Raw genomic sequence first — 23,923 nt, forward strand, 5'->3', positions numbered from 1 at the left:
TCCAGAATCTAACCACTGGCTTTTTCTTCAGGCCATGAGGGAATAACTGGATCCAGATTTCTTTCCCAACATAAACCACTAGGAAACTGGACAAAATTTATGAAGTAATTATTTTCAGGCCCTGGAAGACAGGTAGTACAAGATTATGGTCCCTGAGAGAGGGAAACAAACAGGGTGAAACTTTTGATTGCCCTGGTATTCTGCTTGGATGCAGTTTGCAGATAGCAATAGAGGGAACAGGGATCCAGAACCTAGCGGTCTCACTGAAGGACAAAGCAGCTTCCAAAAAAAAGGCAGACTTGCAGGGTAGCAGACTAGAGAGGAAGGAACTACCAAGAGAAAGAGCTCCAGAAATCTGTGCAGGGGTTCCCTGAGTCTTCGGCTGAATAACAGTCAGTGCAGGTATAGGGTGAAGCTCCTCAAGACCAAGATGGGGGTGGCGGTGAACGACTTCCAGGAAAGGACAGTTGCCAGAGAGCTGTAAGCCAAATAATTCCCAGAGCTCTCATAGAGCCAGGAATCACCTGAGTTCCTGGGTGAAGAGGCTTCAATAAACACACGAGGAATTCCACTAAGCCCTAGAAAGGGTATGCCCTAACACTGTGGCTAAATTAGTCCCAGAGAAAAGGCTCTTTTAGACCTCACTTTAAAAAGCTTAAAAACAAGCCTAGAAAAGATCAAACTTACCCATAAGCAGCTTAACTGTCTGCCATAACAGAGTCTACCCCTGTTTAAAGGAGGACAGCATAATCAACCATCAAAAACGTAAAGCTCACAATATTCTGGTCTCTAATAAAAAAGGATCAGACATACAAAGAAGAAGGAACATGTAATCCACAAAGAGGAAAATCTGTCAACATAAACAGACCCAACTATGGCAGAGATTAGGGAATGAGCAAAGACATTTAAACAGCTATTATTAATATATTGAATATGCTCAAGGATTTGAAGGAAAAGATGAACTTAATGAGAGAAATGGGAAAAAATTGAAAAGAACTAAGCAGAACTTCTAGAGATAAAGAATATAATATTTGAAAGAAAATTTCCATTGGATAGGATTAATACTACGTTAGACACTGCAGAAAAAAAAAAAAAAACTTGGACATATTAATAAAAACTATCCAAAATGAAGCAGTGAGGGGGAAAAAAAGACTGAAAAAACAAGAAAGCAAGAGCCTCAGTTACCTGTGAAACCGTATCAGGTAGTCTAATATATGTGTAATTGGAGTCCAAAAAAGAGATAATGGAAGTAAAAAAAGACTATTTGACAAATTTTGGTCCAAAAATTTTCAAAGTTAATAAAACTTATAAACACACGGATCCAAGAAGCCCACAGTAGGGTAAACACATACAGAAAACTCTGCGGAGGCACATCACAATCAAATTGTCAAGGGAATTTTCTGGCAGTCCAGTGGTTAGGACTCCATACTTTCACTGCAGGGGCCATGGGTTTGGGGAATCCCTGGCTGGGGAATTAACATCGAACAAGCTGTGTGGCCAAATAAATAAGTGAACAATTTTTAAAAGTCAAATTGCTGAAAATCAAGAATGAAGAGAAAATCTTAAAAACAGCCAGAGCGGAAAAGGGCACATTATTTAAAAATCAGATCAGATCAGTTGCTCAGTGGTGTCCGACTCTTTGCGACCCCATGAATTGCTTATTTAAACATAAATGAATATAAAAATCACAGACTTCTTGTCAGAAACTATGCAAGAAACAACCTTCTGAATGATGAAATTAAAAAAACAAAAAACAAAACAGCCCTTTAACCTAGATTTCTATGTTGTTGCTGTTGTTCAGTCACTCAGTCGTGTCTGACTCTGCAACCCCATGGACTGCAGCACACCAGGCTTCCCTGTCCACCACCATCTCTTGGAGTTTGCTCAAACTCATGTCCATAGAGTCAGTGATGCCATCCAACTATCTCACCCTCTGTCATCCTCATCTCCTCCCGCCTTCAATCTTTCCCAGCATCAGGATCTTTTCCAATGAGTCAGTTCTTCACATCAGGTGGCCAAAGTATTGGAGTTTCAGCTTCAGCATCAGTCCTTCCAATGACTATTCAGGACTGATTTCCTTTAGGATGGACTGGTTGGATCTCCTTGCAGTCCAAGGGACTCTCAAGAGTTTTCTCCAACACCACAGTTCAAAAGCATCAATTCTTCAGTGCTCAGCTTTCTTTATAGTCCAACTCTCACATCCATACATGACTACTGAAAAAACCACAGCTTTGACTCTATGGACCTTTGTCAGCAAAGTAATGTCTCTGCTTTTTAATACACTCTCTAGGTTTGTCATAGCTTTTCTTCCAAGGAGCAAGCATCTTATAATTTCATGACTGCAGTTACTGTCCACAGTGATTTTGGAGCCCAAGAAAATAAGTATAGATTTCTATACTTAGTGAATATATCTTTTCTGAAAGATCTAATCACTCTTCTTTGACACTGCCCATCACACTCTTGTCCAAGTCACCATCATCTCTCAACTGGAATATTTCAAAAGCCTCCTAACTAGTTTCCATGCTGGTCCCCTATGCCTATAAACTCACTGCATTCCTCTTTCTCACAACCCTCCTAAGGCTCTCATTTTACTTAGAGTAAAATCTCAAGGCCTTGCCATGGACCATAGACCCTGCATGATTTAGTCCTTGGCTATTGGCTCAGATGGTAAAGAGTCTGCCTGCAGTGCAGGAGACCCAGGTTCAATCCCTGGGTCAGGAAGATCCCCTGGAGAAAGGCATGGTAACCTACTTCAGTATTCTTGGCTGGAGCATCCCATGGACAGAGGAGCTTAGTGGACTATAGTCCATGGGGTCGCAAAGCGTCAGATACAACTGAGTGACTAACACACATACATATTGCTCTGAGTTCACATTCTAACATTCTCCCACCTGACCCTTCTTCACACACTCCTCCAGGTACACTGGCCTCTTTGCTGCTTCTCCAACAAACCATGTGAACTCCTGCTTAAGGACCTTGACACTTGCTGGAATAATCTTCCTCCAAGCAGCCACACGGCTTGCTCCCTTGCTTCACCCCATGTCTTTCCTCAAGGGTCATGTCATCAGAGACCCTTTTAGATTACCCTGTCCAAAAAAGCACCCCTACTTCCATCACTCTTCATTCTGTTACCTTATTCTTTTAATAGCATTTATCACTGTCTGCCTTTTACTTATTTGTTGACCGACTGCCTCCTCCAACTAGAATGTTAGCTCCATGCAGCAGGGACTTTGTCTGCTTACTCACTGATGTACATAGAATGTGAAATCAGTAACACACGTGCATGCATCTCTACCTCAAGTTTGTTCTGGATTCTTGAAACATAAAAACATTTTTGTCCCAGTTCTGGGTAAGACAGGTCATTGGTTGAAAGTTCAACTCTAACCACAGGCTTCCCTGTGCCTAGCTCAGAGGGGCTGGGAGGAGCTCTAAACGACATGTGTGTCACTGAAGTGGCAGCACTCGGAGGTTGAAAACCCTGGGAAAATTACAAGGGAGAACAGCCAGGGCCTTGCAGATGTTGGCTCACTCAATCACATTATACTGAGAACTGGGCCTTTCTCTGCAGAGTCTGCATCAGCTCTTTCCTCTTCCTCAGCCCTGGGGAGAGGGGAGGGTCAGGAGCTAGGACAGAATTGATCAGAGTACTCAGCTCCTAGTTGAACTTAGAGTGCCCTTCAGCCATAAACAGCTATAAAAGAAGAAGAAATTTTATGGAAAAACATTTCAGTTCAGTTCAGTTCAATCACTCAGTCGTGTCTGACTCCCTGTGACCCCATGAACCACAGCATGCCAGGCCTCCCTGTTCATCACCAATTCCCAGAGTTCACCCAAACCCATGTCCATCGAGTTGGTGATGCCATCCAACCATCTCATCATCTGTCGTCCCCTTCTCCTCCTGCCTTCAATCTTTTCCAGCATCAGGGTCTTTTCCAATGAGTCAGTTCTTCACATCAGGTGGCCAAAGTATTGGAGTTTCAGCTTCAGCATCAGTCCTTCCAATGAATATTCAGGACTGATTTCCTTTTTCAGTTCAGTTCAGTTCAGTTGCTCAGTCGTGTCTGACTCTTTGCGACCCCATGAATTGCAGCACACCAGGCCTCCCTGTCCATCACCAACTCCCAGAGTTCACTCAGACTTATGCCCATTGAGTCAGTGATGCCATCCAGCTATCTCATCCTCTGTCGTCCCCTTCTCCTCCTGCCCCCAATCCCTCCCAGCATTAGAGGCTTTCCCAATGAGTCAACCATCAGATGGCCAAAGTATTGGAGTTTTAGCTTTAGCATCAGTCCTTCCAAAGAACACCCAGGACTGATCTCCTTTAGAATGGACTGGTTGGATCTCCTTGCAGTCCAAGGGACTCTCAAAGAGTCTTCTCCAACACCACAGTCCAAAAGCATCAATTCTTTGGCACTCAGCTTTCTTCACAGTCCAATTCGCACATCCATACATGACCACTGGAAAAACTATAGCCTTGACTAGACAGACCTTTGTTGGCAAAGTAATGTCTCTGCTTTTGAATATACTATCTAGGTTGGTCATAACTTTCCTTCCAAGGAGTAAGCGTCTTTTAATTTCATGGCTACAGTCACCATCTGCAGTGATTTTGGAGCCCCCCCAAAAAAATGTCTGACACTGTTTCCACTGTTTCCCCATCTATTTCCCATGAAGTGATGGGACTAGATGCCATGATCTTAGTTTTCTGAATGTTGAGCTTTAAGCCAACTTTTTCACTCTCCTCTTTTACTTTCATCAAGAGGCTTTTGAGTTCCTCTTCAGTTTCTGCCATAAGGGGGGTGTCATCTGCATATCTGAGGTTATTGATATTTCTCCTGGCAATCTTGATTCCAGCTTGTGCTTCTTCCAGCCCAGCATTTCTCAGGATGTACTCTGCATATAAGTTAAATAAGCAGGGTGACAATAAACAGCCTTGACATACTCCTTTTCCTATTTGGAACCAGTCTATTGTTTCATGTCCAGTTCTAACTGTTGCTTCCTGACCTGCATACAGGTTTCTCAAGAGGCAGGTCAGGTGGTCTGGTATTCCCATCTCTTTCAGAATTTTCCACAGTTTACTGAAAAAACATTTAAAAAGATATAAACCAGGGATTTAGAAGAAGATGAAGGTGATGCTGACAAAGATGTCATGAATTAAGCTCACTGCTACACACTAACGTCCTTTGCATTCAGGCCAGCCTCCCTCAGTGCCTTTCTCACCTGCTAGACACAGAAGCTGCCCCCAGCAATCTCTGAGCAGTGGTTGGGGGTGGGGAGGGCTACCCTGTTGAATTCTGCTTTGGAGGAGGGGCTTTTTCATCCAGACTCAGCCTGACTTCACTCTCTACCTTCTGTACAGCTGCAGCATCCTCAACTCCCTTCCTCCCATTATTAGACATGAATACAAATCTCCGGATGCATCACAGAGATCCCCAGGCCCACAGTTAGCCCTTTCCCTTAGATCTTCACGTGTAACTTTGATGTCAAGAAATTGAGGAGGAACAGAGGATGAGAACCAAGAGTGGCAGGGGTCATATTGAGTCATGTTGAATGTCAGTTACTAGACCCTGCCATTTGGCTCCTGAGAACATCTCTCATATTTCTCATGCTTCCTCTTCTCCTTTCCAAAGGCCACAGATAATTGGCCTGGCCCTTATCGCTATCCACCTCCACTCAAATCACTCTGCACACAAGTATTTAGCATCCGGGGCTGCCACATTAACAAATGAACAACACTTACTGACCTGTTATGTGGCCAATTACGTGGGTCCTTCCCACAACCGCATAAGAGAGATGTCATTGTGAGAAAGATTTGTACACAGCTGCTAAGTTGGATGTGCCAAATTCTGCTCTTTGTCCACAGTGCATACACCAGAGCTATCATATATCATGAGCCACTTAGAGCTAATGAAGAAATAATACACACTGGCAATCCCTTTGAATGAGTTTGGAATCACATAGCAGTTCAGAGATGAATATTACAAACGCAAGGATTTGCCACCTTAGAGACACATAAGCTCCCCATAAACTGAATGGGACAGCTGGTAGTGGGCTGATTTAAATGTTAAAGTGAACAGCCAAAACAAGGGACTTCACAATTATCTGGTTGTTTCCAGGCCGTTTACAGACCGACAATTTAGACTAACTGGATTGCCTGATTTAATAGCATAACTATATAGTGACTAATCAGCCAGAATGTTCTTCTCAAACACTCATCATCGCATTATACTCCTGCTCAAGAACGTGTATCGGCCCCTTAATGCTCCTCACGCCAAATCTAAGGCATTTCTGCCCAGCTTTCAATATGACCTCTGATAAGACCTAAACCTACTAAGCAGTTTTACCAGTTGCTCATCCTCAACATGCCTAAGGCAGGCCGGTCCTGACCTCCCGCACACTGCTCCCCCAGGCCTACCACGAGAGGTGGCATCAGACACACGGGAATGAGCAAAGGATCTGGGCTTCAGCTTTGCCACTCGCTGTGTGATATCAGCCAAATTACTAATAAAAACACTAACTCATATTAAAGTGTTTATTAAATGCCATGGCCAGATGAAGCACCTATATTCATGGTCTCATATAATTCTCCCAACAACCGTGTGAGATAGACACTGTTTTATTCCCCTTTTGTAGGTGCTAAAACAGAAGCTTTAGAAGTTTGTTCGTTTAACAAACACCAGGTGCTGTGCTGTGCACTGAGAATATAACAGTAGATGAGACAAGACCTCTGTTCTCATAGAGCAGGGAGTGGCTAGAGGCCATGCAATAAACAAGTAAATACAGGAAGTGGATGACTTAGGAAAGTGGTATATACCCTAATAAGACAGCAGTGTGATGAACTGCAGCTGGGGGAGAGTGGGCGGCACTATCGTGGTCAGGTGGTTAGAGAAGGTTCCTCAGGGGTGACGTTTTCATTTTAGATGTCGAGGCATGAATGTCGTTGAGAAGTCAGCTATGCCGAGGGGACATCTAGGGAACAGGGCTCCAAGCAGCAGAAACAGCAAATGCAAATGCAATGAAATCTAACAAGTCTAATTTGGCCACAGTGAGCTGAGCAAAGGGGAGAGCAGTACCAGTGAGGCCCAGAGGAGGCAGGGCCAGGTCACTCAGGGCCATGTGGGTCACGATGAAGAGACAGATTTCCTGCAACAGGAAGTCATTGGCAGGTTTCAAATAAGGGAAGGACTTGACTGATTCATACTTTTAAAGATCTCTTTGTGGACTTCCCTGGTGGTCCAGGGGTGAAGAATCCGCCTTCCAACACAAGGGACATGGATTCAATCCCTGATCGGGGAACTAAGATCTCCAACATGCTGCGGATCTTAGCACACCACAATTGGAGAAGCCTGCGCACTGCAATGAGGCAAAAAAAGAAAAAAAGATCTTTTTGGCTGCTGTGTGGAAAAGAGGTCAAAAAGCAGAGAGGAAGCTGGAGGATTCGTTGGGAGACTGATTTGGTTGTCCCAGCAACATATGATGATTGTGATCAATGTATCCCAGTAGTGATAGGCATGGAGACAGGGGATGGAGGTGGGGAAATGTTGACCAAAACCATCAACCAGGCACAGTGACAACCACTTTCTGAGTAGTCTCACAACAGGAGGTCCCAATAAGGAACATGGTGTTGCTGTCCAAAAAACTAACCAGAATTTGGGAGGCACCAAAAGAAGGAGGAGATAGCCAGATTCCCAGATTCCTTCACACTGGAATCCATCCTGGCTGAGGGATGCATGTGCCACCAGGAAGGACCCTGAGTCAGACCAAATATGGGCACAGGCAAGATGAGTGGCCTGAGACAATCCGGAAGCGAACCCCATCACCATAAAACCTGAGGCTCTGAGCCACGTGGCAGAGCAGTTCTCCTGGGCTCCTTACCCTGCTGCTCTCTAACTAGGTGCCCCTTTCCAATAAAGTCTCTTTCTTCATCAGCACATGTATCTCCTTGGACAATTCATTTCCAAGTGTTAGACAAGAGTCCACTCTTGGGCTCTGGAAGGGGTCCCCCCTCCTGCAACAAAATTGGAGCATATTTTGCAGATTGAGCTGACCCGATTTGATGATGAATATGGAAGATTAGAGAGAAAGGAATCAGGACAGCTCCTCACGATGGTGCCAATGGTTGAGATGAAGAAGGCTGGAATAGAGCAGAAATCAAGGGTTCTACTTTGGTCTTCTTAAGTTTTGATACATACTAGATCTCCAGGCAGAGATGCCAGTTAGGCTGTTGGACCTCCAGTCTTTTGAAGCATAATGTGGAAGATTGGGGTTATTCATCTAGAAGTCATCAGAAGATAGATGGGGTTTAAAGCCAACAGTGTTGAAGGGGCTCAAAGAATGTTACCCCAAAATATTCAACGTTGGCATAAGGATTACTCTGAGCTAGAGGCAATAGAGAAACAACAGATGCAGGAAAAGCTCTCTACCCTTCCCCTTTAAGCCCAAAGGTAAGGTATAAATTTTCCTTTGTGAAGGTGTCCCCCTCCTCTCAACTATAGCAGGAAAGAAGAACAACTCTTAATCACCAGAGACACTTCTCACCCCAAGACTGCAAGAGATGGAGTCTGCACAACAAAGCTTACTAAAATAACCCTTACCTTCCATTGAAAAGGTTTTTTGAAAGTGTTAGTCACTCAATCATGTCCTATTCTTTATGACCCCATGAACTGTAGCCTGCCAGGCTCCTCTGTCCATAAGTTTTCCCCATATGTTTACCTTCTCACAGCCTATTGCTCCTAGAAGCCCAAACCCCTGTCTCTTCCTTATAACTTCTCCACAATTTACAGCTTTGTTAAAATGGCATATAAGCCCCAGGCTTAATTGCTCTTTCTTTGGGTCTTCAATTCTTTTCTATAAAGGCCTCCATATGCATACATAATAAGCCTTTTCTTATGTTCATCTCTTTTATCAATTTAATTTGCAGTGCTCCAGGTTTAGAACCTAAGGGGACAGAATAAAAAAGTTTTCCTGTCCTACAGGTCGAGTGACAAGGTCTGGAAAGAGAATCCAGGGAGAAAGGGACCCTCTAACAGTAAGAGAGCAGAGAGGAGAGGTTTCAGCAAAGGAGACTGGATGGCAGCCAGTGCGGGTCAAGGAGTGCATGGTGCCTCAAAAGCCAAGAGAAAAGAGGATTTCAAGGAGGAATGGCCAGTGGTGTCAAATGTTGCTGAGATGCTGAGTAAGATGAAGATAGGGAAGTCATCACTGGAATTATAGTAAGGAGGCCATGGGGGATCTTACAAGAGCAGACTCGGTGGAAATATGGGGCTGGACTCTGGTTTGAGGTGGATCCAGTGGAGGAAGAGAGATGTTGACTACTCTTTTGAGATGTTTTCCTGTAAAAAGAAGCAGCGAAATGGGGAGGCAGCTGGAGGATGATGAAAAGGGTCAAGGGAGGGGTCTATTAAGAAGGAAGAAAATACAGCATGTTTGCATACTGGAGGACAGACCATGGTGTGTGTAATGGCAAAAACAAAGTCTTTGAGAAAGCTGGACAGGATGAGACCCAGTGAGGCAGGCATTTGAAAGTGGGCAGTCCATCTGCTGTTTTAAGGGAGAGGCAGCTCCACATGATGAACGGATTTGGAGTTGTAAAGATGAAAGAGTCTCTGTCTGATTACTTTTATTTTCTCAATGAAGTGTGAGCAGAGAGTGAGGGGTGTGGGAGGCTAGGAAGTCAGCCTCCCTGGGAAGAAGACGAATAAGCGGTGAACTGACACAGTAGGAAGATAGGAGGAGGGTCTGCCAGGATGGAGTGTCTGGCTGGTCCCCAGGGTCATTAATTTAAAGTTGGACTGGTCAGCATCTTTGCATGATTTTTTTCTAGTCACGTGGAGCAGCTTGGGCACAGGTAAGGAACGGGTGGAAAGCTGGTATTTTGATGGTATCAGGGTAGGTATTGGAGAAGGCAATGGCAACCCCCTCCAGTACTCTTGCCTGGAAAATCTCATGGACAGAGGAGCCTGGAAGGCTGCAGTCCATGGGGTCTCGAAGAGTCAGACACGACTGAGCGACTTCACTTTCACTTTTCACTTTCATGCATTGGCGAAGGAAATGGCAACCCACTCCAATGTTCTTGCCTGGAGAATCCCAGGGGTGGAGGAGCCTGGTGGGCTGCCATCTATGGGGTCACACAGAGTCAGACATGGCTGAAGTGACTTAGCAGCAGCAGCAGGGTAGGTATAGGGACACAATGCAGGGAGAGAGAGGGGCAAGGAGGTTAAGGGTCCTCGCAGAGAGTGAATCTAAGCTGGGTTAGGAAAGAAATGAGGGCCCAAAGAAAATAATGGAAACATCAGAGTAGAGACTACAGATTTGGGATCCAAGGAATACTATATTGGGGCAACAGAGGATGTGAGCTGGAAAAGTAGGAGGTGGTGACCAGAAGATGGGCTTTGAAGGCAGTGCAGCTCACTAGTCATAGCTCTGAAGGCAGTGCAGTTCACTGGTCATGGACAGAACAGAGGACTTGCTGGAGGGGGATAGAGGAAAACACTGCTATAGATGATATGGTCAAGGAATGTGAGGCTGGGGTCTTGGATGGGTCATGCCTGGGAGATTGGACAGGGGTGGAGATGAAGGCAGTGAGCCGGACTTCTTAAGTGAGTGGCCAGAAGATGTTCCCTGGCAACCCCCCTAGTGAATGACAGAGCTGGAACCCTAAGGCAGGCCAGGGTCCTCAGCACTTGCCTGTAATCACTACACTATAAATGTATTCATTCTTAACATGGAGGCGCCTACAGGACCAGCCTGCTTGGCTGAATAATGCACAGCAATGAGCTTTATAATGCACTTTCCACATGTTGGGCATATGCTCTGTTGGTTGGACCACTCCAGCGGACCTGAGCAACTCCAGTCGGAACAGGGCACACCACTCACATCAGCTCTTGAAATCTATGCCTCTGAACTGCCCACTGGTCAAGTGTAATGTTTATGAATTGGACCAGAACCCCTTGACTTTAGGGACTGGGCTGCCTCAGAGATCTGGGGTCTGTGTAGCAATGGCAGTAAGGGGACTTGATGTGGCTGCTGGCTTCCTGACATACCGGCTGCATGCTGCATCTCACTTGAAATACACTGGTGTCCCTGGCTACTTACAGATGCACCAGAGTGAATCCCTCTGCAAACTGAAGCTTTCTTTTACAAAGTGAATCATCATCTGATTAAGTGGAGATTTTCGTATTTTACTTTTTTGTTAAACTGGTGTCTAAGTAAAGTTGAAAATCTTGGAAATGACCAATTATTCAAATTTATGTTCATTCCACAAGTATTCATGGAGCCCCTCCCTCCCATGTGCCAAGCCCGGTGCCAGGCATGGGGAGATGGAGCAGAGAACAGGAGAAAGAGGCTCTGGGTATGGGGAGGGTCAGGCCCTGCAGTCGCACTCAACATGGGCAGTTTTGTGTTTTCTTTTCCCTCCCTGGCCCGGGCTATCCCTGCAGCTTTTCTGGCAGGTCCTGGTGTGAGCAGCTCACCACGAGGCGTTCAGAATTCAGAACACTTGGCAGCAAGGGGATGAGATCGTGGCCATTTGGAAAGGATTAGGGAGAAGTCACGCGGAGTGCGATTTGAGGCTTATGTTTATCTCAACTGTAACTTTCCAGAAAGCTGGGACACCCCCATTCCAATAAAAGCTTTCCCACGTATTTTTAGAGGCATTGTGATGGTGCTCAGCTGTGTGGATGAGGTGGTTTTCTGGATTTGTGGAACTGCATTTAGTTACTTATAAAACTTCTGTTCAATTTATGAGCCAACATCTGGTTTCTAAGGGGTGTGCCATGGGCTAGTGATGGAGAAGGTAGAGCTATTGAGCTGAGAGACAGAATTCAGCAGGGCTTCCTTGTGGCTAGAAGCTGCAGTGATGGCCAGGGCCAGATGGGCCATCTGGGTTGGAGGGAGAGCTGGGACCAGAAGCCTGGCTTCATTGTTCAGAACTGAACTTTTCCCACCACTCCTGGGGCACTGGGGCTGAGGCTCAGAATCATCTGGTTTGGTTTCACTCCAGTAATTCTGCCGGGCCCCAGGCAGGGTAGGACAAGGACCCGGCTGACTCAGAGAGCCACGGAGACAGCACTGTTCGCCAGGGGATCCCCAGCCAGAGTGAGCTGGCTGTCTGCTGCACACCTGCCAGCCACTGAGAGATCGTTAAACCAGTGACCCAGCAGAAGGGCCAGTGCACAGCCAGCCCCTCTGGCTCCGCAGGGCGGGGGAGAAAGGCAGGCGCTGGGAGGTTCCTGGAGCCCAGCCCGCACCCAGCTTTTTCAACTCTCTTTTTATTATTTCCAGCAGTCCAAGGTTTTCAGTTACTCACACTCATTTATTCATTCCATCCATTCAACATACGTTGATTAATCGCCGACTTTGTGCCAAGCATTCTGCTCCATGATTTGCAGAAACTACCTCTTTGCTTTTCAATTATCTCCATCTCCAGACACGGTGCCCACTTCATAGTAGTCATTCAATGCATGGCTGCTTCCATATGGCTATCACTGTCATTAACTAGTGGTGATAAGCACGACTAAGACAGGGCTCCTGACCTGGAGGAAGGAGAAAGGACACCTACTGGGTTCTGGGTCCTGTGCCAGACTTTGCTACACCTTAGCCCACTGCACAGAGGCTGGCATTATTGCCAGGGAAACTGGCATCGAAACAGATAATGACCACGTGTCTTGGGGCAGTAAGAGGGGCTCCAAGAAGGTCTCACTCTTGTGGTCTCATCTGAGCTGCAGCTTGAAAACCAAGTTCATTTGGTGGAAAATGGAAAGAAAGGGAAGACCATCCAGGTGGAGAAAACAGTATGAACAAAGGCCTGGAGCCTAAACGCGCCTGGAATTCAGGGGTGGGCTGTGTGGGAGGGTGAGGTGGAGGGGGCTGGCCAGAAGTTGAGAGTGGCTAGAGTTGGGGGTGCACTGGTGGGTCCTAGGTTTCATGCATTCCCTCAATGTCTGAGCAGGTCTGCCGCTAAGACATGACCTTGGATAGTCCTGAGCTGGCCATGTCCCCAGAGTTTCCTGGCTGGTGTGCTCAAGTGCGGACCTTCGGGTTATTTGCTTTTCTGTTCCCACCTCTCCTTGGCCACTGCTGCTATCCCAAGTACAAGGCTGAGGGCCCTCAGGTCATGAGGTCCTTTCTTTGGGCAGGAGCTGGGTGCGATGGGCCCTGAACGTTCCCATCAACACAGCTCCTAGAGTTGTAGTGAGCTCTGCACAGAGTACCCTGCTCATCCACACTCTTGCCTGTCTGCAGCCTCCCTCAGAAAGGATGCGTGGTGGTGTGGGATGGAAAGCAGGCAGCCCTCGGCTCAGCATAGCCACTGGGGCTACAAGGAGCACAGCAGAACCAAATCCAAATCCCTAAACTGTGCCTGAGCCCTTGCTGACACAACCGCACATTCACCTCCTCTGCCCCCACTACTCAGCAGACCCTAGACTGGGCTGGGACTCGTCTCCCTCTGTGGCTGTGCGTGGCTCGGGGCAACAGAGAGGTTGTTGTGCAGTCAGGGCTCCTGAATCCTCTATCCTGCCCCTGATTCCTTTGCTGTGTAACCCTAGGCAAGTCGCTTAACCTCTCTGAGCTGTCTCATCATCTGTGAAATGGGAATACAGCATTCTCTTTGCTGTTCTGGGGTTTGGGGAAAGATTCCTGAGTAAACACAGGTAAAAACACTGTACAGGGGAAACATAACACGTGTGTATGGCGGGGGCGGGGGTGATAATCAAAGGGATCAGAGATGCTTCCGGTACCCTCTGGCTCCCCAGAACAAAGGCCCTGAGTCCTGGCAGGGTGGAGTCTGGAGAGGGAACATGCTGGCAGGCTCTGCAGCCTCGCCTCTCCTGCCCTAGACCTGGGGATGCTGTCTCCACCCATCGGGGGAGCTGAGGAGCCCCAGAGTGAAGGGAGTAGCAGCACCTGGCTCCCCCAACAATGGGGTGACGCCGTACTGCCATCCTACAACTGCCTCTCCGTACAGTGCCAACACCAGACCCGCCTCAGAGAAGCATGGTGAGGCCTGGCCTGAGCCATGTCTGGTCTCTCTGCTGGTCTCAGCTCCACGACCTCCCCCTAAGCCCAGGCTCTGCCAAGAGGCCCCAGCCCACCAAACACAGGGGGTGGGTGGCGGGGGATACAGGGTGGCTTCCCAGGGCTCTGCTTGAGCGATGAAGACCAGAGACACAGCAGGGGACACCGGTCTAAACCACCATTCGGTCACTCGTTCAGTTATTCACCAATCTTCTTTAAAAAGATCAAACAGCACACACACGAGGCATTAAAAATTCTAGTTGAAGACCCAAAGAAAATGCATTTTAAAGAGCACCCTCCCAGGTCAGTTATGTAACAGCATCAGACAGCAATGAGCCCCAGAGATAGTGGCCCATGAAAGGGTGGTAGATGCCACAGAGCAGGGGCGGCGAGACCCAGAGGGCTGGACACAGAACAGTGGGTCAGGGCTGAACTCAGCTTCCCTTTGCACAGGTGGCAGTGCAGGGCTCGCCCATGAGGCTCACCCTGTTCTGAGGGGCTGATGCTTTCTGAGGGCTCGCCAGGCACTGCACACACAGATTAGCTCCTTCTTCCCTTGTGGGCACCCATGGGCAGGGGGCATTGCTATCCTCACTTTTCAGAGGAGGAAACTGAGGTGAGAAGAGGCATGCCCTCTCACTAGGAGCGCATGGCTCGGAAGTGGCAGAATTGGGCCCGGGACCCAGTCTGCAGAGTTGGTGTGCTTAGCCTGCACTGAGTGCATCAGAGGATGTGAGCGAGCAGCCTTCCCAGATATGAGAACATCAGAGCGGAAGAGACCCAGGTGACCCCAGCACTCCCTACTTTTAGGAATGAAGACCCTGTGGCCTGCATGGTGACCAGTCCTGCTCTCAGCTGTGCAGCCAGTGAGCAGCAGTGTGGGTCTAGGCTGCAGTCCCTGACTCACTGCTGCTTCTTTATACCCATGCTGCGTCCAGTGCAGTCTGGGAACCAAGAATATGGGCATCTCTGGGAGCTAGTGAGGAATGCAGAGTCTCAGGGTCCTCCCAGACCTCCTGAAACCGACACCCGTACTATGATCAGAGCTAGTAATTCGGATACTGTCTTGATTGAGAAGCACTGCTCCGTGTGCCCCACCTTCTTGGTCGGCAGTATCTGTTACTGGGAAAATAATGCCATTGTGTCCAGACACTGTAAGACTTCGGCTACTGTCTGCTTTCTGTAATAGGTGGCTTGCTGTTTTTTGTTGACAAAAAGGTATAAATGCTTGGGGAAAGTTCTAGAGGATTCTTACAGTGTTATCCAGCTGGAATATTCTAGAGATAGGTATCTGCTTCATGTGGCACAGTTCTGGGCCAGTCCAGGCTGGGGTCCTTGGCCACAGTCAGGACCAAAGGGACGCACCCTCTCCGTCAGCTGGCTTGGCCCAGAAGTGGTGGCAGACATCCCTGGGAACGCAGGGGATAGGAAGGAAGAGGCTCCAGGTATTCCCTCTCTGTCTTTGATGGCTGGGAAGCTGTTCCTGTTTTCCTTCCTGCCCTTCTCCACTCACCCAAATTTCCCAAAGAAAGTGGCCCTCAGTAAAGCAGGGGAAGCTGAAGATGCTGAAGCCACTGCCTTGTTCAGGGCTCACAGCTCAGTCCCAGGGACTGAGCGCAATCTTGGAGAAAACCAAGTGGACCTGTGGCTGTTTCCATGGAGCAATTTGCTGGGTAACTGTCTAGTCTCTTCTAGGCTCTGTAGAGGTTGTAGGCTCAGCTCAGGAGAGATCAGACAGTCCTTCACTCCAAAGGGACTGGCCCCAAGAGCCATGAAGATGGCAGTGTCTCCTGACTATCAATTTCACTGCTGGGAATTCAACCCAAGGAGATATTGCATGAAGAGAAGGCCATCTGCATAAAGATAATCACTGTGGTATTACTCAAAATAGCCCCCCAAACTGAGAACCACACCCAGATACCCAACAATAGGGGTAGTAACTTATAGCACATCATTTAGATAGAATATTAGGCACTCATTAAAATTAGTATGTGCTGCTTCCCTGGTGGTCCAGTGGTTAAGAATCCATCTTACAATGCAAGGGATACCGGTTCGATCTCTGGTCTGGGAAGATCCCACATATTGCAGAGCAACTAAGCCCCTGCGCCACAGCTACTGAGCCTGCGCTCTAGAGCCCACAAACTGCAACCGCCGAGCCCACGCACCTAGAGCCCGTGCTCCACAGTAAGAGAGAAGCCACCACAAGGAGAAACCAGCAAACCACAACGAGGAGAAGCCCCCGCTTGCTGCAACCAGAGAAAGTCCACGTGCAGCAACGAAGACACACCGCAGCTAAAAAATGAATACATAAAACTAGGATGTGCAGGACATGTGGAAAGATGGAGACAACACTGATGATACTATAAAGTGTTAGACCAAAAGCAGCTCAGCTAAGCACTTGTCAATTAGTCTCCTCTCATTTTCCTACAAAAGAAAGGAGTGCAAGGGACCTTGCAAAAATGAAAACAGTTATATGAGAGCAGAGTATTATGAGTTATCATAATTATTGATTATTTACAATGTGCTGGGTCCAGTGCTGGTTGCTGAAGAAGGAGCAATGAATTAGAATGCATTTTCCTCGCTGTCCATCTAGAGTTTCAAATCTAATGATGGATTCCTCCTCCCAAATGTCCTTCAAAGTTGTCACAGTGTCATCTTCCAATTAAAAAAAAAACAAACTGATGAGAAAAATAAGCAAAGAAAGGTGCTCCTCTCCTTCTGGGTAATGTATTTCACTCCCGGCATCAGAGCCAGCTCCAGCTGGATTACATACATGTCAGAAGAAAACCAAACGTAAATGGGGTAGTGACATTTCGGTCTTATAATGTCTTAGTTTCCTTTGAAACAAAAACATTTTAAAAACTCCATGTTAAAAAGGAAGAAAAAAGTTAGAACTTGTTACTAATCTTGCAGTTGAATAATTAAGTATGCCTAATTCTGAAAGTAGCAACCTAAATTATTCAGTGCCAAAACTGACATCTCTCATACCTACACCATCCCGGCTAGAGCGGCATGGTTTTAGCTTTATAGCTAAAATACGCTGCCAGAAAACCTAATAAAAGGAAGCAAAAATATTTCTGTTTATATCAAGCTGCCATTTGAGAGAGACTTTTAAATATGTTCTTCCCTATGTGTAAATTTGACAGCAGTTGCATAATTAAAACCCCAGTGGAGAGTTTCCTTTTAATCTTTTCAAAGTAAACCAATAAAACATCCTTTAGGATGTGAAATGACGGATTCATACTCTTTGTATGTTTGAATATCATTCACCTAGGGACTGCCTCCAAGAATACTGTGTAGTACTAAAAGAACACCAGTTACTGTCTTTATCTTCAGGACTTCAAGTTATCATGGGAGATGCAGATAACAACATGCCAAAGGCGATACATGCATGGTTGTGAGTTCTGCTTGCTTAGGATTTTGTTAAATGGAGGAATGAATAACTGAATGCATTTACATTAAAACAAACTTGATTTCATCTCCTTGGGAATATGTCACAGAGCACAAATGGGAGAAATAATTGCCCAGGATTTCCGTTCAGTGTAAGCAATCAATATGAATAATTTAGACCACAAAGTGGATTTTCATTTTACTTGAGCTATTCAGACTGAATTTCTATTCAGCCTCAACGACCACTGAACAATCACTGGCAAATCTTCCCACTGGGTCTATGTTGCGTGGACACACATGTGTTTCACAATTGCAAATTACCTAGCTCCAGATATGGGCCTTGTTCAAGCCAAATGTCAGGACAAGTATTCCACCTCATCAGGACGTTTCATCTGACCTGAGTATATACAGCCACACCTGAATTTTTCTTCTATCTCTCCCTCTAGCTGAAGGCCCATTTCTGACACTTCTTTCCTTCCTCTATGCACACACACACACACACACGAACTGGTGCAAAAGAAGGCAGAGAGCTGGTGGCTACTGTTCTTGGACCAGAATTTACCCAAATGTCTCCTGCTTGCTAGCATTTCTGTCTCTGACCTTCTTGGTACTGGCTCTTGTCTTTCCAGCTGTCTAAGACTTGCCAGATGCTTCTTTCTAGCCTGTCTGACCTCTAAGATGTGTCTGATCCTTCAAGTTCTCTCTGGACTTCATTGTTGGCCTGACCAACAGACCAGTCCATCTGCTCAGCCCTGCTGCAGTGTCAGACACACACACACGTTGTTAAATACTTCAGCCTCAAACAAGAATGTGCCCACCAATTATATGAATGAAACTGGTAGAATAAACACAGCATAACTTGGATTCTGGACCCAGCTGAACACATAATTAACTGTGACCTGAGACACATCCCTTAACACTCTGAGCCACATGGGACTGGACCAAAGGACTCGTCCTTGTTCCAATCATCATTAGTGAGGCTAGCCAAGATGTGGCGCCCATGAACACTGCAATTCAGCTGCCCTTGTTGGAATATGCTTCAACCCTTGCCTTGTAGAATAAGCTTTAACCTTTCAAAATATAGCACTCAGGGCCTGATATACACATTATATCACAATATATCATTTATGGGATAAATGACGGCACAGTTTTCTACACTAAGGTCTAGACAAATCTGTTAGATGGGTCTACACAATACAAGAAAATGTCCACATTGCTGCATGGATCATGAAAGTGAAAGTGAAGTCGCTCAGTTGTGTCCGACTCTGCGACCCCCATGGACTGTAGCCTACCAGTCTCCTCCCTCCATGGGATTCTCCAGGCAAGAGTACTGGAGTGGGTTGCCATTTCCTTCTCCAGGGGATCTTCCCAATCCAGGGATCGAACCCGGGTCTCCTGCATTCCAGGCAGACACTTTAACCTCTGAGTCACCAGGGAAGCAAATAAAACTGAGTGCATGCTAATTTTCCTCTTCACTGGGTGAGATGGTAGATATCGAATCCTGACAGCCCATTTTGGACTCAGCTTTGGCTCCCTGAGCTGCTGAATCCATAAAAGCACCAGTAGTGATAATCATTGTCTCTGAAGACTCAGGGCATTTAAGGGAAAGGAACTATATAAACAGAAGTGAAACTGACGTATGTAGGTCTTTACTTAAATTTCATCCAAGTACATTTTTGCAAAAGAAGACTGAAATAAAAATCATGCTACTTCAGGATTCAGCAGAACTTATCTAACTTCCTGAGACCATGACAGCAGGTGGGTTACTGGCAGAGACCCTGCTACCTACGTGGCCCTCTTGGCACCTCTGCAAAGGGGCTAGTTGAATGCTGAGCTGTCCACCAGCTGAATCTGGTCCCTAAGTCCAGCTCTTATCCAAGATGAATGTCTCCCTGCAGCAGAATTTGGAAACAATGTGCTGGGTCATTTGTAACATAGCCACAAGCTTCAGCATAGTCCTCCTACAAGGCTTGCCTACATTCCCAAACACAAATCAAGAAAGAGAACATAGTTTCTTTCTGCTTGACTAAAAAACAGCCAATCCTGCCAGTAGATTAAAGGCTCGGGCTTAGAACCATTTGCCAACATGTTGACTTGATTTCATGCATAGGGCTGAAAAGAAGCTGTAGAAGCCATGACTGGGCAGTGAATAAAGGCAGTGAATGAAGAATAAAGAAGGGAGCTCATCAGAAAGGCACAGAGACCACAGGTCCCTGGAATGAGGCCCCATCTAGACAGACTTGTGGCCTGTAGGGGAAGGGGACACTGCTGTCACCTTTTCCCTTAACCAGCGGGTCCCATTAGGAAGCCAAAGTCAGAGCACACCACCGGGACAGAACTGCTGTGACTGTCCAATATGTGCACAGGTGTGCCTCTAGGTGAAAGCAAATGGGTGTGTTTAAAAGAGGAAGAGCATAAATCAATAATGAGCTATGAACACATGATGTCATCAGGACTAAGCATCTTTAGCACTTTTAAAGCACTTTAAAAAAAACTAGTTGCTATAGCAACTTGATGCAGTTCTTAAAAGGGGATTTTTTTTAAGGGGGTCATTTTATATCTTCAATCACCATAACAACATGATATAGCTTTTACAGGGTATTTTAATCCAGTTTGTTTGTGCTTTGGACTTGGGCCATATTTGCCTTTTCTATTTTAAGTCATCAGATCAAACATGACACATGAAAATTCATTGAAAAGAAGTCCTTTCGTAGACTATACATATACGCTCAGAGAGCCATCTCTAGCTGCTCATGTTCTCCACATGGATGCAGTCTTTCTGCCTTCCAGCAGCCATCTGCAATGGCTTACATTGGGCAGTTAGTCCACTTTCCAGGCCAGAATTCACCCAGAGAAGGCTGCCTATGAAATCCTTCACCTTTCAGTCCTGTGAGTCCAGTCCCCTCTGTCAAACCTACCACCAGCAGAGAGTGCTTTGAGGTGACTGGAAGCAAGAGCAGCCAAATGTTTTTTTTCACCCTGGGACTCGAAGGAGGAGTGGATGAGACACAGAGTCATGCCAAAGTGACAATGTTGTATTTATTCTGCACTCTATACAGTAATGGGAGGAGATCTGTTTCACATGACACCCAGGGAAATGGGGGGGGGGGGGATGGAGAAAGTGGGTAAGAGAAGAAGAGAGACAGAGACAGGGTGGAGTGGGGAGCAGTGGTGGCTCCCGAGTCTGTATAGAAGCAGCTCAGAGGAGGGTGAAAGAAGTGGGGGGAGGGGCTTCACGGAACATTTACACAGCATTTCTTGTACTGTTACAAAACCATGAGCTGTTTTTACCGAAAATAAGAGGAAGGGATGATGGAAAGTATACAGAAACTAATCCCTGCATTCAAGCTACCCCTTGGTGCCAATATTTATTGGAAAAGATAACAAGGTTACAAAGAAAAGAGGTCAAGAAGTTGGAGGGAAATTGCGGGGTGGGTACTAAGGGCAGAAAACCAGAATCAGAGCAGCTGAAGTCCTGTTCTCCGAGTCTAATGGGCTTTTTGCTTTGGGAAGGGATGGTACAGACTGTAGGAAAAAGGGGGAAGGAGACCTGGGGATTAGTCTGGAAAATGGTCACCTTTTCCAAGGTAAAGGGTCTAGAGGACTCAGGGAAAACGCGTGGGAAAAGAAAGAAGAGAGGGAAAAGAGAGAAAAACGCCGAGTGGAGAGAGAAAGGGCTTTCCAGATTACCTGGACGAGGAAACCGAGGACCGGGAGCAGTGAGAAATAAGAAGGAAGCCCCAGGCCCCCTATACATACTCTCCCCTGTCCTTTTCAGAAGCGAACACTGAGGCACAGGAGGTTAGGTCACGGAGTTGGCAAGTGCTGGAGCGCAGGCGGGCCCCGGTCTGCCCCGTGCCCAGGTGAGGGTTCTCCCCATTTGGCCTCTCTGCCGGGCAGTCAGTCACCGCTGGGTAAGCGCCAGTGATGGGCCTTTCAGGCCACCTCCCGCGCCGAAAGCCAGTAAAGAAGAAGACGAGGCAGCAAGAGAGGGACTGGCGGAGAGGAGAGGGCGCGATGAAAGTAGGCGCTCGGGCATTAGAAGGGAAGAGGGAGCCGAAGGACGCGGCTCGAGCCCCGGAGCAGTGGAAAGGGCGGCAGGTGAAAGACGCGGAGAGGAAAGTCGCGCGCCGGGCGCGTAGCTCACCTATGGTCGACACCACTGTGCCCACGAAGTAGAAGGCGCCGGGGAAGTCCCAGCGCGGGCGCAGCGCATCGGCTCGGACGCCGGCTGCCAGCGCGGCCTCGTAGTGCCGGAGGAAGGCGCGCAGCTCCGGCTCGGCCACGCCGTGCGCCGCGCTGAAGTTGCGCAGCGTGGCGCCCCAGCGCGCCCGTGCCTCCGCCTCGCCCGGACTCTCGAGTGCCGAGAAGACGGTGGCGCCCGCCACCAGGTAGAGGCCGATGAGCGCCGCCAGCAGCACGAAGCGGCCCGTGTCCTCGTTGAGGTGTGAGCGGCGGCAGCAGCAGCAACAGCAGGAGGGGCGCGGCAGGCGGCGGCGGCAGCGGCGGGGCGGGGGCCGGGGGCTGCGGGAGGACATGGTCCGGAGCTCAGCCCCGGGGCCGGGGCGGCGCTCGGGGCCCGGGCCGCGACATCCCCCCCGCGGGAGCAGAAACGTGAGGATGGTGACCAGGGGACTGGGGCCGCCGCGGAGCAGCCCGGACGGCAGGGCGCCTTCGCCTCCTCCTCGGCGCTCAGGCCGCACACGGGTCCCGCGGCCCTTCGGGCGCCAGAGCTGGGGCGCTCCTCTCCGCGCCCCGACGCCTGGCCGGCTCCCGCGGCTCCTTACCCACCGCCCTCGGGCGCGGGGGTCTCAATATAGGCCCCTGCCGCCTTGTGGCCGGAGTCCGCGGGGCCCCGGGCCTCATACTCCCCTCCAGACAGGCCGCGGGCTGCGGGCGGGGCGGGCTGTAGAGCCCGGGCGCCTAGGACTGGGACAGGGCAGCAGGGCACGGAGAGAGACCCCGGGGGCGTCCCATGAGGCGTTCCCGGCCAAGCGGCTCCCAGACGCAGGCTCCGTGGGCAGCCCAGCTCCCGCCCCCGGGCTTGAGCTGGCGGCGTCGGCTTCGGAGCCTTGGAACCGAGCAGAGTCCGGGGAAGCGCTCCCTTTCCAGCTCCAGCCGGAGAGCCGCCCGCCACGGAGAGGCGGAGTCACCGGCGCCCGGGGCGGGGTGTTGGGGGGGGGGGTGGGGAGTAAGGACGGGAGAGAAGGGGTGGGGAGCTGGGCTCCTGCGACGCCTTCCCGGTCGTTCTGGTGACACCAATGCGGGGCACCGAAGCAGGTGTCCGGGCTGCGGTGCAGCTACCACCCCGCCGGAGAACACCGTCCAGTCCTTCCCTGCGCTTCGGCCCCGGAATCCCTCCCTATGTCCAAGCGGCAGCCAAACTTTGCTCAACTTGACGTTGCCCTGCGGTCTCAGGTGCTGGAGGCCGAAAGACGCTAGTTCCCCAACACCGGGTTCTTGGGCTCCTGTCCGAAGTTTAAGTTCCCTTTCGCTCGCTTCTTCTTCCTGGATCCATCCACAGCGCCCGGTCTCGGAAAGTTCCTTCGGGGGAGAGGATCCTTCTTAGGAGCGGGGGTGGGGTCATTGGGCTCCGGGCGGCGGGAGAACGAGGGCGTCTCCTCCCCCTGCCGACCGAGCGGGCAGCCGGCGTCAGCACCGCGGACAGCGCATCGGTGCCGCAGCCGCGGGGCGGGCGGCGCTCCGGCTGCGGGGACCCGCGGCACGGGCCCAGCCGGTCACCCTGATGCGCTACGCTCCCCAAACCCTCTTTCCCTTTCTGCCTCCCGTGTGTCCCCTCGACCCCTAAAGCAGGTGCGGTCGCTGAAGCAGAGTGCTGACAGGGCGGGGACGCTGCGGAATAGAGACGGGGGAGGAGTCAAGCGCGAGTAGGGGACCAAGGTGCCTCGGGAGGAGGGAGCGTTCAGGCCCACCCGGCAGCAGGATCTCCATTCGTCACCCCTACCCTCTGATCCTTCCACCCAGGGTGGTGGGGGACCCTGGTTAAGATCCCGGAGGCGGCAGGGTGGGTAGAGAAGATGTAAGGAGAGCTCACTAACCAGCTCCCCCAGGCCAGCAGTGGGAAGGCTGTGTTCTTGAGCCCTGAGGGGGAGGGTGTGTGTCGGGGGCCGGATATCTTCGCCCTTCTCCGCCCCGCCGCAACAGGGGAACACCGTGCGGGGCTCAGCCTTACCGCTGGAGCTTCTTCGCCCAGACGCAGGCCGGCTTTGCCTGGATCTCTTAAGTTCTGTGTCGAGGAATGCCCTTGGAACAGACAGAAAACTGTCCTCTTCTGGCAGCCAGCCCCTTCTCTGTCCGTCCCCCTTCCACAGGAGAGGGGGACCCTGAAAAATGATGAGATGATGCAGATGACAGAAAATGAAGATAATCAAGGGGACTGTGCTTAGATACCCTAGATGGGTGAACTGTGAAGAAATCCAAAACCAGCCCCTCACCCCAAATTTCAGGCTGTCTGATCTCTACAATAGAAAATACTCAAGCTAAGTTCCACCCAAAGTAG

At 49.0% G+C, this 23,923-nt stretch overlaps 1 protein-coding gene across 1 annotated transcript in view; it reads right to left on the bottom strand.

Annotated features, from left to right (window-relative positions):
* KCNK12 (potassium two pore domain channel subfamily K member 12) overlaps positions 1-22,054 on the bottom strand; it is a 53,124-nt gene extending 31,070 nt beyond the window's left edge. The window contains exon 1 of the mRNA XM_027555198.1: positions 21,551-22,054. Within this exon, the coding sequence (XP_027410999.1) occupies positions 21,551-21,941 (391 nt within the window). The 5' untranslated portion in view covers positions 21,942-22,054. The remainder of the gene's footprint in view (positions 1-21,550) is intronic.
* Positions 22,055-23,923: the final 1,869 nt, after the last annotated feature.

This window comes from Bos indicus x Bos taurus, chromosome 11 (assembly GCF_003369695.1).
Source record: "Bos indicus x Bos taurus breed Angus x Brahman F1 hybrid chromosome 11, Bos_hybrid_MaternalHap_v2.0, whole genome shotgun sequence".
NCBI classification, from domain to species: Eukaryota; Metazoa; Chordata; class Mammalia; order Artiodactyla; family Bovidae; genus Bos; species Bos indicus x Bos taurus.